At 39.6% G+C, this 14,058-nt stretch overlaps 1 protein-coding gene across 1 annotated transcript in view; it reads left to right on the forward strand.

Annotated features, from left to right (window-relative positions):
• CHN2 (chimerin 2) overlaps nt 1-14,058 on the forward strand; it is a 158,463-nt gene that overhangs the window by 84,090 nt on the left and 60,315 nt on the right. Inside the window, exons 4-6 of the mRNA XM_071429259.1 lie at nt 4,693-4,724; nt 7,736-7,849; nt 9,532-9,817. Of these exons, the coding sequence (XP_071285360.1) occupies nt 4,693-4,724; nt 7,736-7,849; nt 9,532-9,817 (432 nt within the window). The remainder of the gene's footprint in view (nt 1-4,692; nt 4,725-7,735; nt 7,850-9,531; nt 9,818-14,058) is intronic.

The following is a 14,058-nucleotide window of genomic DNA, read 5'->3' on the forward strand; positions in this document are numbered from 1 at the left end:
CTGAAAAATAATTAGGATTATTCCAAACAGAAAATATATCAGATTAAACTTCCTTTGGGAAAATGCCTCACTGCCTGTGCTGAGTAAACACGCCAACATTATTAACTCGTGGATCTTGTTTCCCTGTTCTTTCTGTATTTTGAAGAACATAGAACAAGGTGCAGCTACCACCTTATTGTTTCTTTCTGAAACAATATTTATATTTTCATCATGGATGTATTAAGGTAGTGGCTGAAATGGGTCCACAGTACACAATGCTACACTGTGCTGTCCCTTCTGACTTAGAGAATTGCTGTCCTAGGGGGATTTCTAAACTTTCGTTCCAGCATTTCTAGATTTCAGCTCTGGCCACTGGATAAGGAAATATGTCTTGTGCAATGAAGCTGAAGAGAAATTAAATTTTTCTGAAATTAGGGTTATTTTATTTTTGTGGTAATACTTAGGCAGAAGGAATTCTTCAGGGTATCTTGAACTCTTCAGTGCAGTGTGGCTTGGATGTCAGGGCCTGCAAAGAAAATCTGACACATTAGGGGATGCTCACCTCCTGCCTGCATGATTCCCAGTAGTTTTGTAAGGAGTTATTTTGCAGAGTGGTGTGTGATTTTAATACAATAATCTGTACGAGAATATGTCATGCTACGGCTAAACCATCCTGGCCAGAAGAGGAGCCACAAATCCCAGTGCATTGAAATTCAGTAAACTTTGAAATTATGTAAACATACTATATTGAATTAGCTCAGATAGCTAGTTCATTTTAAGAAGGCTTATTTTCTTCTCAGTGTTGACATCAAACCCAAGTACAACCTTGAAGGTTATTCTGTAAAAATTGTAAAAGATTATGTAAAACTAGACTGTGAACAATTAAGGGGTTTTTGGGGGTTGGGGAGAGGCAATCAGGTTTGGCAGGCTGGCAGTCAAGGCTGGAGTATGCAGAATCTCTCAAACACAAGCTTCCAAAGGCTTTTGTAGAGTGCCAGGAGAGCTGTGCAGGGTTTCAATTCTCTTTGAGCATGCATCAAGATGAGATGTCATTGAATGTTGCTAGCTTTGTAAGATTACTGGATTAGTAGTGATTTAGGTTGTTTTACCATACATCTTATTTCTTGATCAATGTGACATGAGTTTTAAACAATTTTGGCATTCACTGGTTTTTCACAACGTATACAACTATGAATTTCATTAGTGATTTTCAGCATATTCCCCATGGCTTCTGGAACAACAGCCAGAAATGCCTACTCTGGAAGAACATTTTTGGTTTGAAATTGGCAATAATGCCTTTTTTCAAGCCAAAAAATTATCATCTCACTTTTGAATTGAAAGCTGCCACATACTTTCAGTGGAGAGGGAGAAACCATGTAATTTATCTTCTGTATGGGGGAAGTAAAAGCAAGCTGTGATGCTCTTCAAGGCAAAATATGTTTTCACTAGTGAAGAGCTGTAGTTTGTCTTATGTAATTTTCCTCATTTTTGTACTTTGTTTTTGTCTGTTAGCATAAGGATCCATAAATTACTCAAACCCTCTGATCTCTCCCCTTGCTCCCTGTCTAGGGAGTTAAGCATTAGACCCAACTGGTTGCCTAGGAAAGGTGGATCTTTTTTCAGCAAGAAAATTGTCAGGACTGTACTGTAAGTGACGTAAGTGTTCTTGATGGGCATTATCTATGCAACAAAACCCTAAGTGTGTGTGTGTTCTCAGAATAGGGCTGATTGTTCTGAGCTCCTATCACCAGGAAATAGTCACTTCCCCACCAGTGGATTTTCTGCTCTTTCTGCTGCTGAGAGTTCTTTCAGGTGGATCTGCTTGACTTTGTGTCTGCAAACCCATTTATAACAGGAGAGGGAAAGCTAATCCCAACTGAATTTCAGTCACCTTTGCCTTCTGGAATATATAGAATTTCCCTTGAAGTTTTTACAGAGTCTGCAGTCGGCACAAAACAGACCTACTGGCTCCTTTGATATTTTTAAGCCTCTGCTTCATCAATTGTGCAGGCTTTTGGTTTATTTCCAAGTTCAGTCGAACGTTCTGGTTTTGATGTAGAGACCCTGATGTTATTTTTGATCTTTTATCTTGCTTTAACTTTGTTTCCTTGTGTTTGTTCCTAGTCATAAATTTGGTTAGAACAGAAATTGTTATTTCAGGGCAAAGGTTGCAGTAAGCACAAGAGGGATTTTTAGATTCTGAGGCACCAGGATGGTCTGACAGATCAGGAGCTTCATTTCAGGGAATACTACAGCCAGAAGTTGTGGTGATTTTAGACACGTGAATGCTGAAAGATGTTTTGGAGTGAAGGTTTCTGTTCTATGGGATAGGAGGAAGAAGAGAGAAGTAGAGAGACTTTGTGTGGATTCTCAGTAGAGCAAATCTTTTAGCTCATGAACAGCAGGGAAAGAGGAAATCACGTTATCCAGGGTTGTTCGGTCAGTTGCTAGTCAACTGATAAAAAATTTCACAGAAAAGTTTGTATTTTTTATTTTTGCACAAATAGTGTCAGAAGGATGAAAAAAAAAATATATATATGGGGGAACTTGTGCTTACAGTTAATTTTGAAGGTGTGTGCGAGTAATTCTTCAATTTTTCTGAGACAGATTGAAAGTGTTGGGGTTTATTCTGTATATACATGCAATCAAGGTAAATCAGTATCTTTAAATAGAAGCAGATTCGGACTACTAAATGAAAGTCATGCTTTACTGCTTTTGTCTAAGTGTTTATTTGGCAATTTTCAGTGTACTGCCTTTGTTTCCATGAAAGAGAAGATTGCATGTGGTGGTCTTATGTAACCCAGCTTCTGATACCCAATTTTTAATTGAGTTGCCAGCCAAATCTATGCTTTCAAGGGTTATTAAGTTCTATAAGGATGACAGGAAGGCTGCACAGTTCCAAGATAATAAAGTCATATAGTGCTGTTGAAAAGGAACATATGAACAACCTCCTTTCAGAGGTAATACGTCTTTTGTTGATATTATTTTTTACTTAAAAATAGAAAGCTAAATTGAATCAATGCACTTTCTTCTCTAAGTTCCCGTATATGCACATAGAAACACAGCACCTGTACTTGGCAATTCCTTTGATTTTGCTCTCTCTTCAGTTCTGTGTATTCTTTTTTCTCTTATCCTGGCCCCTCAGAGCTCAGAAATGTTTGTATCAAGGTATTATTCCTGGGCAGGAGTTCCAAGGCTATGATGCTGCTATTGTTAATGCTGTGCTAGAAAAGAAATGCCGAGCTGGGGAAGAAGCACAGTAAGGACTTGATTGAACTCCCATAGGGCTTCCATTGAAGATTCTCATTATCTTGTACAGACTTTTGTTCATCTTGTGCTGTCTTGTAGCCCTAGTGACTGCAGGGTAGAAAGTCAGCTGCTTCTCTTCAGTGCTTGGCGTGTAGAATCAAAAATGTGACAGTTATGCATTTGCTATTCAGAAAAAAAAAAAAATAAAACCTTTGCCAATTTAAAGTTTTTTATGAGCGAAATAATAAGAATTCATGAAAACAAGAACAAGAGCACTTGTTTCCAGTCAGAGAAATTGAGGGAAAATCACTAAATGGGTTTTATGCTCAAGAATGGAACAGTCTTGAAACCACAGTTTGTCATACACGTGTTAGCATGTATGAAGCAATAATTCCACCGATTCTCCATCTTCATGGAGATACACAGAGCTCAGATAATCTTCTTCAATAATTTGGACACTTTATGTGTATCTTAGAGGAAGGTCTGTATGTCTTCCTGATGAAAGCACAGCCTGCAGCTGCAGCCCGGCGAGATGGCACTATTGGTATGCTCTGTGGCTGGCATAGAGGGAGCGGCTCTCCCTGCAGACACGTGGGTACGGATGTGTTAATGATGCCAGGGCGTTAATGATGCCCGGGCGTTAATGATCCCGGGCCGGGCCGTGTTAATTGGGGTGCCCCGGGAGCGGCCCCGCGCCAAGGCTGGGCCGACGGCGCCCCCTCCCGGCCGCACCGGGAATGGCACCGGGAATGGCACCGGGAATGGCACCGGGAATGGCACCGGGAGCCGGGACTCGCCGTGCCACGCCTGCCCAGAGCTGCTGGGTGGCAACCTGGCATGCCTGAGATGTGGTTCAAAGATCTCTGAAATGATTGGCAGTCTTCCTGGCCACTTCCAGTGTACTTTGGGTCAGGCCCACAAAAGCTTGAGACTTCACGGAATTTAGGACTAGGTCTAAGTACGTAAAACCCTGTTTTCTCCAAGGATTTTAAACATTTTGTATTGGGTCAGTTGCCATATAAAGGCAAAAAATGTATATAAAAGGTATATAAAACTCTATATTATATATAGTGTATATATACATTTTGCGTATGTGACATAAATGAAAGCTATACAAATGTATACAAAGGGTATATAACAAAAATACATTATGAATACTAGATTGGCAAAACTGCAGTAAAATATTTTTTGTCTGTTTGGTCAGATTTCATACAATTATGTGTAGTTCTATTTTTTGACCACTGATACATGTTTTCCCTCCCAGAAATATATCAATAAAATCAGCTCTTCTGATTTTGTTTTTATGTTCTGTGTAGTCATGTTCCAGTCACAGTTTTGAGTCTGCAGAATATTGTAGCTTAGATGGGTGCAGTAGTCCTCCTTATTAATCAAGAGTAATTTATTTTTATGTTGTTTATTTAGAATTATGTTTTTAATACTTACATTCTTTCTTTCAAAATTTAGGTGGAGAACAGACCAAAGTATTATGGAAGAGAGTAAGTGTTTTTCTCTTTAAGTGTCTCTTTGGTATATCCAAAAGTTGTTAACACTATAACTAAGAAAAAAAGGCACAAGGGAGGTCTAATAAAATATTGTATTTTACTTCTAACTGGGAACCAAATACAGTGAAAGCCTAATAATACTGCTGTGTTACAGTCCATTGCTGCTGGTCACAATCCTTGGATTATGCTGTTGTGTGAGCTTCCATGTTTCTTTTACTCCTCTCAGGAGAGCTTTGAGCAAAAAATGTTATATAGGGTATTCCTTCCTTTTATTTTAGTAGTTGTTTAAACCTGCTAGTGGTTCTGCACTGGCCTGGGAAGGGGAGAAGCAGCTTGTCCCTTGCCTTTTTGTGTATGTTCCTATGCTTTCACCACCCTACTGAGTTGTGGAAGTATGTGTATACTGCTGCTTGTGTAGCTGCTGCTCTCCCTGCTAAGGTTACAAGGTCCAAAATACCCAAAGAAGAGCAGTATTTTTCTTTGAAGAAAAATACCAAACCACCAGAGTGTAATTCCTTTGGGCTCAGTACTGGTTTTGCCGATAAATAACTAGGAAGGGGCTGTGTTGGGCATTAGCATGGAGATCTAGGCAGGTGAAGGGGAAAGGCACAGCCACTGCAGCAGCCACCCAGCCTTGGCATTTGGCCTTTACTGGAGTAATGTGCTGAGACCCCAGCCCTTATCACTAGCTGAATTACTTAGATCCCATGTTCTATTTTTCATTCCATCCCAGACACACCATATATGTTTCATGATCCTTCTCTACCACCAGAAACCTCAAGAACCAGTAGCTTTTCCCCTAATTACTGAAGTTTCATTTTTTAAATATTACCTTTGCAAATGAGGAATCCAGATCTAGCCACTAGAGTACAACAGAGCTGAAGACAGCTGCTACTTGAGTTACACATCACACTGCCTACAGCAGGACTTGTAAAACCATTGCTGCAGCCTCTTATCCAGGAACGTGCCTGGGTTTGTGGGGCAGCAGGGCTGACAGGAACTGTAAGATGTCATCTTGGTTAACCTGCCCAGGCAGGATCACCCTAGTTATTATCATTCAGAAAGGAGATTTCAGAAGTACTGAGGCAGTCCTATAAAAGCAGCTGACTCAGTACTCAGAAGTACTTGGAAAGAGAAACAGCCGTTTCTAGGGAAACTGGAAAAGCCATCATTACATTACTGTACAAACCTGTGATGTGGCTGCATTTCAGGTAGTTCACATACTTCTGGTCCCTCTCTACCCTTTACTCCTCCACCCTTGTCTTGAAGGTTATGGAAGAAGAGAAAGGTGCAGTGAGGGGCAGCAATGGCGGAGTGAAGGGATTCAGCTCCTGCCACGGGAGGTCACCTCAGTGGTGCCCAAGAAGGGGATATGCACAGTACATTTTTCAAGTTCATTGCCAGAGGCAGCTGCAGAGGCCAAAAGCACCAAGATCTAAAAGGGTTTACAAGTGAGATTCTCAAATATGTGAAGGGTAAGGTCACAATTGTGTCTAAAGCAGTGATAGATAGGCAGGGATGAGAAGTGAAAGAAATATGTCACTGTTTCCTGCACCCTTTCTGTAAGCATTTCTTTTCAGCTGCTGTCAGAAGCAGGCATTAGTTCAGGGGATCTTGTACCACATGCAAGCTCTTTTCATGCTCTTATAAAAATGTACTAAAAATATCCATAAGAAAGCCCAGATTACCCAGCTTACCACTCATGGTCAAAGAAATTTCACAGGTGTCCCAAGCATCACATCCAAGTGATTTCTTAAATTGATCACAGATATTTTGTCCTAATGTCTAACCTAATGTCTGCTGTATTTTGTGGGGAATACCTAATGCTTATTATTTTTGACTAAAATTATGAATTTCCCTGAGTTTACAGGTTGAAATCATGTTTCAGTTATGTCATTTAGAGGATGTTTGTCCCCCACCTGTACAGAGAGAAAAGATTAATCAATTCACATTACATTTAACATAAAGTCACACTGGAAAGGTCATCTAAACCTAATATTTTCAACATGTATTAGTTGTGAGAAGACAACGTAAAGAGAGCAGAACAATTGCATTTGCATCCAATGTGTTTTTCTTCTCTTTCACTGCCAAGCCAGAGGCAGTGTTAGGAATGTGCCACTTCATATGTATTGTCAGAAAAGAGAAAATGCTGAAGGCCAGTACATTTTAGTGCCTTTTTTTAGACAGCAGCAAAAATAGAAACTTTCAAAACCTCTGAAGAGACCCTCAGAGACTTATCAGCTAGCAAAATGTGCGTAGGAGTTAAGACTCAAACTGCTGTCAAGACTGAATTTGTACTTATGGAGAGATCACTGCTAAATATTGGTTTTCATAAGGTTAATTGTGCATCCTAGGCCCTCTTTTTTTCTTAAAATAGCAATGACAAAAGAATCAGAGAAGTATTGCTTTTTTCCAGCACTGAATGACGAGCTCCTTGACATGAAGAAAACAATGTTTTTCTCAAGACTTTTCTGTACCTTCTTCTACTTTAATATATGCAGAATAGAATTTTGAATAATTGTTTCCATTTTTGTCTCTGTTTTCCTTACAAACTTGAGGAAGCAATATAATATTAAAATGAAGCAAATTGATTATAAGAACACCTATGATTTTAATTATACTTAAATATTTATGTATATAAATACTTATCTTTAAATAACTGCATATTAAAGTGCAATAATTCAAATTTTTTTAAATGCCTTTTTACGTAGTTTTCAAGGGACATAGACTGGTAAAAGAGAAAATTGTGAAAAGAACAGGCATTTACAGGAAATAATCTTTGGGTGCAGCTGAGTTTCTCCTGAGTGAAAGTGTGTTTCCAGTGTAATTTTTGTGTCTGTGCTGAACTTGTCCAGGCCAGGTGACCATCCTGCTCCTTGAATGCTACCCTGATGGCTTAGACCACGGTGCTCGAGAGTGCTGGAATTTTCAGATGTTTTCTGGGATGGAGAAGGGTGTTTTTCTGGTTGGATTATTCTGTAAGTCACTGAAATATCTCCCCTCAGGTTTCACGGGATCATTTCTCGGGAGCAAGCAGATGAAATTCTTGCTGGTGTAGAAGGAGCGTATATTCTTAGAGAAAGCCAGCGGCAACCCGGCTGCTACACCCTTGCTCTCAGGTAAATGCTGGTTTAATAGAGGCTTATAGTTCCAATGCAAGTGTGCTTCATGGAGGGGATTATATTGGCCCCTTTTGAGTGAAGTCTGTCTCCACCATTCCCTAATACACTGTGTGACACCAGAGTGCTTTTACACCCTCTCCTCAGCAGTTTGACCATCACGGTACTGCAGCAACCCAGTCTCTCCTTCAGGACCTGCCTAGGAAGTCCTTTTTCAAAAGAAGTGCCCATTTTCAGATTTTATTTTTTTTTAACCTAGAGTTAAGTTTTGTAAAGATGGATCTTCTCCTTCAAGACTCTATAAAAGATGTGAGTGAACACAGAATAGGAATGCATCCCAGTAGAGGACACAGCCAAGCTGTCCTTGGAGCTCATTGCTGTGTACAAACAGCAACAACTATCTGTGATAATAACCCCAAATAAAGCTGGAAAATCATGACATCCAGAAGCTGAAAACTGGCAGTTTTCTTCCCCAGTAGGAGCTCAAGTTTTTTGTAGGAATACATTGTGAATCATGGGATGCTGCTGCTCAAAGTAGGAGTCTGCTATTCAACTGAACGAAAAATGCAGGGGGAGCCCAAGCTCCAAACTCACTGCCCCTCACAGGTGCCTTTCCTGTCTAAGGTGTCTTTCCTGACACATTAGCTGTGTCATTCAAAACCTGCCCACTCAAGTCTTAAAAACACTGTGTATTAGCAAGAGAAGCAAGGGAACAAGATATTCAGTTACATGAAACAAACTCCTTGACAATATTTTGCAATTCTTATAGCATTATTATTCCTGTGAGATATACACAAACTACAAGTCTGCATTTTTACCCTTCTGCTAGTAAGACAGAAAGAAAAATCCTTTGAGGAGTTATCCCAAGTAGCTGTGATACAGTGCTGAAATCATGCTTAGAATTTGTATTGATGTGCAGATGGTAAAGCTGGAAAAGCTGGTGAGTCATGCCAACTAAAAAGTGGTGTAAATTAAAATCAATTTGTGTCAGCTGAAAAAGAACAAACACGTTTTTTTAGTTTTGGAGGAGATTTCAAAATGAAGAATAAAAAAAATAATAAAGTATAAGAACTATGGCAAAATGCCTATTGTTTTGATGAAACAACATATTTTCTAACTCCATCTGGATAATTATTTGTAGAATCAAAAACTGAATTTAATTATAAATTGGGATCTTATATGAAAAATCTGGGTGCAACATGAAAGGCTTAAACCATGTGATTTGAAGTCCCAACAAAATTTGCAGCCATGCAGTTTTGATGCAATGTAAGGACCATTTAACTCAATAGTGTATCTTTGAATGCTTTAATCAGTGATGGGATTCCAACCTCAGTGTCACAAACTGAATGTGCTACTACAGCACTTGGATTATTAAAACACTTAAAAAATCCCAATAGGTTACACCTGCTGTAAATAGGGCTAGAGTTTTCCCACATAACTTTGGATATTTAATTGAGCCTTGAATTAGGAGCTTGGTCTCCCTGGCTTCCTGACAGAGCCTGATTCAGACCCTTAGGATTTTGATTACTTGGTAGATGTCCATCTCTTCATTTACTGTAAATATGCCCATATGTGGTTAAGCACCTGCTTTCTGCACCTCAAAAATGCTTCATGATGGAAGAGCCTTCACTGAATTCTCTCTTTCTTTCTTCTCTCCCTCTGTTATTTTCTGGTGTTTGCAGATTTGGTAATCAGACCTTAAACTACAGGTTGTTCTATGATGGGAAGCACTTCGTTGGGGAGAAGAGATTTGAATCAATCCATGATCTGGTTACAGATGGCTTGATAACATTGTACATAGAAACAAAGGCTTCTGAGTATATTTCCAAAATGACAACAAACCCCATATATGAGCACATAGGATATGCCACTTTGCTTAGAGAAAAAGTGTCCCGGAGGCTGAGCAGAACAAAAAATGAATCAAGAAAAGCAAGTGTGACGAGTGAAGAAAATACTCCAGTTGAAAAGGTAAGTATTCAGTTTAAAATTTTTGTGATTAACACCAGTCTTTCTATCAAACCTGAGAAGAAAAAGTTTTGTGAGAGGACCCGTTTCTATTTTCCTGTACTTTAATAAGTATTGCTATCCCACTACAAAGTTAATATGACCTTGGGTCCCAACTAATATTTGACTGGAGCTTATGATGAAAACTTTCTAATAAGTACCAAATGTAAATGTTTTCACCATGTAAATATATGGCTATATACCATTTACCTTAGGAGCTGCATCTAAATTGGTCACAGGTTATATTTGTCCATGTCGACACTCAAGCATTTTCCACAGCAGGGTTATGAATCTGGTTCCCACCGACCCTTCACCACAGCTCAAGTTTGTTATCTTTCTGTACGGGGTTCAAAGCTCCTCTTCTCTGACAAGCCTTTGGTGGATGGGTCTCAAATTGGGACACTGTGTGTTTTCTTTCCTTCTCATGGATCTGAAATTGGGGTGTTGCCTGTTTGCCTCAATTTCTTCTCGCTATTCTCATTTGAAGTGGGCTTTGCTTGATCTCCTTCTCTTATGCACTCGTATCCCAAAACGTTGTATGGACTAGGACTTACATGATGATAAACTGAGAATTTTGTGCAGTTAGCAGCCATATGAAGATTTAAAATTAGAAATTATTTTACATATGAGAAACAGCCTTGTAAGCTTTGACATGTGGATATTTTCATTTCCCAGGTGGTATGGCAGCAAGAGCTGTCAAACAAAACTTTGTTTTTAAGTCTGGTCCTTGAGCTGAATTGACTTACTGACATTTGTTAAGCATACTTCTGCAGAGTGACTTGATTTTAGTGTTCAGTGTGCTGGCCAGCTAGTTGGGAACTAGAGCCAGTTTTTGTTTGGAAAGCAGCGAGTGAATTTCCTGTCATATAGTCATGGAGAGTATGAAAGAGATCAGCTTTTTTATATGTATCCTCGTGTCTCTAGGGAATTTCTAGCAGGATCATCTGTTGGGTTCACATATCTGCATTGGCTGATTATTTACTGGTTTGGATTTCTCAGTAATAATAATTGCTTGAGTAACTGACCTGACATGTAAACCTGTTCATCCTCTATAACAAATCAATTCCATTGACAATGACATTTTTTAGGGAAGGCATACTGATGCAGGGAAGGCCTTTGGAGAAGGACATAACAAGTCCTCCATTCATGTTTTATTTCAAATTAAATCCACTGGTGATGGCAGTTTTTGGTTCAGTTGAATGGTGTTGTAATACCCAAAAGGATAAATGCCATTGAGATGCTCGTTCAGTTGATTTCTGTGATTGGACACTAGGTGATTTTGAATGCTGTGACAGCCATAAAAAAGGAAATTTTTACTTTATTTGAGGCACAATAAGAAGTAGACACAGTGCACTGTGACAGATTTTTTGGTGTAGGTGTTTCTGTGTAAGTAAGGGAATGGTCCAGAGGGTGGTCTGGACTGGGTCATTACTGGGATGATTGTAAATATAATTGCATGCATGTAGTGTAATAAAGCAATCATGGCAATTGAAAACCATGCTACATTCTCTAGGAAATCAGAAGAATTTGATCTGTACAAGGAAAATACAGTTTCAAAATTGTATTTAATTTTACTTACAGTTTTTGCAGTTTAGGAGCAAGACTTCTGTTATTCTCCAAGTGCTCTCAAAGGCTTCAGAGGGGTTTGCTCTAGTACCAAATATTCCATAACAGATTATGTTTTCTGTTGTGCTTGCCATTCTTCAGGTTGGGCAGTTTTAAGTAGGCATTGCAAAAACCCTTTTAGACCAACAGAAGGCAAACCATTGTGGAAGGGATCCCTGGCCTCTCTCCTTCACCACTACCTTTTTATTGATGTATGGCTTTGTGCAGCTACACAATAGGTGACACTAGCAAACAACTCCAGATTAACACTGACTCAGTCAGGAGAAAAAATAAGTGAATTTTCTGCCACATCTGCTACCTGATCTACTTCAGATGAATAGAAATGCAGCACAAGACTCTTCCCTGATAATAGCTAAAAAAACTTTTATTGGCTTAATGTGAGAGAAGTGCTGCATTCTTATTTCCAAGTACCTGTGCTTAAAAATGTTTGGAGTTGATGTAATGCAATGGCAATAGTGAAAACCCACCTCTGGACCTCATTAATGATTGTGTTAGGTCCTCTTTTGTATTGCTGCTGAATGAAATGTGTTTAGAGGATTATTTGTCTCTGAGGTGGTTCTAATGTGAAAGGCAGGTCCTTGGCCTACAAGGACTTGTGCTCATCTAGATTTCTGTACGTGCAGGCAGGAGCAGCCTGCAAGGCTGGGCTCTGTGGCTGTGCTGTCATGTAAAAATAGCTGGCTTCAGCTAAGCGACTACACTGTTGGCAACCCTCTCTGCCTTCCTCCCACAGAGGGGAAGAACAGAAGGAAGAAGAGCAGCTGTTTCTAACATATTTTACTTGCCAGGAGGAGTAGGAGCAATCACAGCTATAAGAGGAGTGGGGCTAAATAGACAAGGGGATCTGCTCAGGCTGAAGACCTGGTATAGCAGCTGAAGCCTTGATATTGATGATTAGGACTCCCAGAGGGCTTCTCTACCAGTAGCAGTAGTTTTCCATCATCTCATGCAAATCTGTGGGGAAAAAAAAAAGGATTACATCAAGTAAAATATTATCAACTTAAAAAAAAAAAAAGCTTACAAAAGTCTGTATGATGAAGCCTACCATGGCTGCTTTTGATTCAAATGCTCCTGGGGGAAGTCATGAGAGGTTTGGTAGCAGACACTCAGTGGTCATCTTCCAATTTCTTACTCACACTAGCCTCAGATAAAGTATGGACTGAGCTTTGGAATAAACTGGTGAATTATCAAGCCATTGTCAGTCCTAACAAATGGGGATAAAACAGGATAAAAAGAATTTCATGTTTGTTTTTATAGAAACTTTAGAAATCCTCTAAAATACAAGAATATTACAGGAAAGTGGTAGTTCAGTGAGAGTTCCATCAGACGTTTGGCTTGAGGCTGATATGTCTTGTACAGCATTTTAAACAAAGGCCATGATTTGCCCACAAATCACAACTTTCACCCACTTCAGTAACTCCAGTAAATTTCAGAACCCTAGAAATAAGATCATGAATATTCAGTATCACGTTTTTCTGCAAAGTAAATTCTTTGCTGATTGTGTGAAAAATCATTCATGGCTTTTTTTTTCCTCTGGCCAGCTGAACAGGCAAAATGTTAAAAATTAAGATTATTGGGCTGTTTTATTTGAAAATGCTGCCTAGAGTGTTTTGAATGATCCAGAAATGATGGGGGGAAGCCATACACACAGGACAGAAATTTCCATTATTTCTCAAGAGGAAGATGAGAATTCAGTGCTCCAAGGTTAAGCACCAGTACTCTCTTCTAAGAAATTAGGCTCTTTACAAGCGAGATTTTGTTTCATAGTGAAACTAATTCCAGAGTGTGAAAGTGCAGCTGAAGGCATTCATCTCCTCCGTGGGTTTGTTAACACCGTCCAGGGAGTCTGTCTGTTCTGTCACCTCCCAGGATGACAGCAGGGGTTATTCAGTGTCACTCCAGTGCCCCCGCTTCCGTGGGGAGGGTTGGCAGAGGGGGGGCCACCAAGGCACAGGCTGGCAAGAGGAGCCAGCACTCGGATGAGATGCCTTGGTACTGCCTGGGGTACTTGTCTGTTCCCATAATGATAATTTCTTTGAGGTTGTAATTAGTGGAGTCATGCCCATTCCAGAAGGGGATGTGATAATTGGGCTGGATTAAGCTGTTGTTGTTCGTGCTTTTTTTATCCAACATTTTTTATATCAGGCCTAAGAAAACATTTATGCTCTAAGATACTTAATGCTGGTGTTTCATCCAAAAGTTATTCCTATCTGATTTTGAAGAGGTGCTTGATTTGTAGACACAAATTCCAAATTTTCGGCTGAATAGTGTAACAGATCTTTAATCTGAAAGGAACTGCAATGATTTTTAGGAATGAAGTGTTGTGGGGGAACAGCATGCTGCAGATTCTTTCTTAGCAGAGCAGGCAATTGTCGTTTTAATGGGATCCAGGTTCAACAAGGATTTTGGATAGAGTTTTTTATGCCAGAAAATTTGATGATCACATGTTGTCTGTTTAGAGTTGTGATTTAAGCTTGGGAAAGTTGTGATCACCTGCTCTATGTTTGCTCTGCTTATGGAATGCTGTACTTGGGGCAAATGAACACATACCAGAGAATGTAGGGCAGATAAGTACCTGG

This window comes from Agelaius tricolor, unplaced genomic scaffold, assembly GCF_023055355.1.
Source record: "Agelaius tricolor isolate 1412-34295 unplaced genomic scaffold, bAgeTri1.0.p SCAF_6, whole genome shotgun sequence".
In the NCBI taxonomy this organism is placed as follows: domain Eukaryota; kingdom Metazoa; phylum Chordata; class Aves; order Passeriformes; family Icteridae; genus Agelaius; species Agelaius tricolor.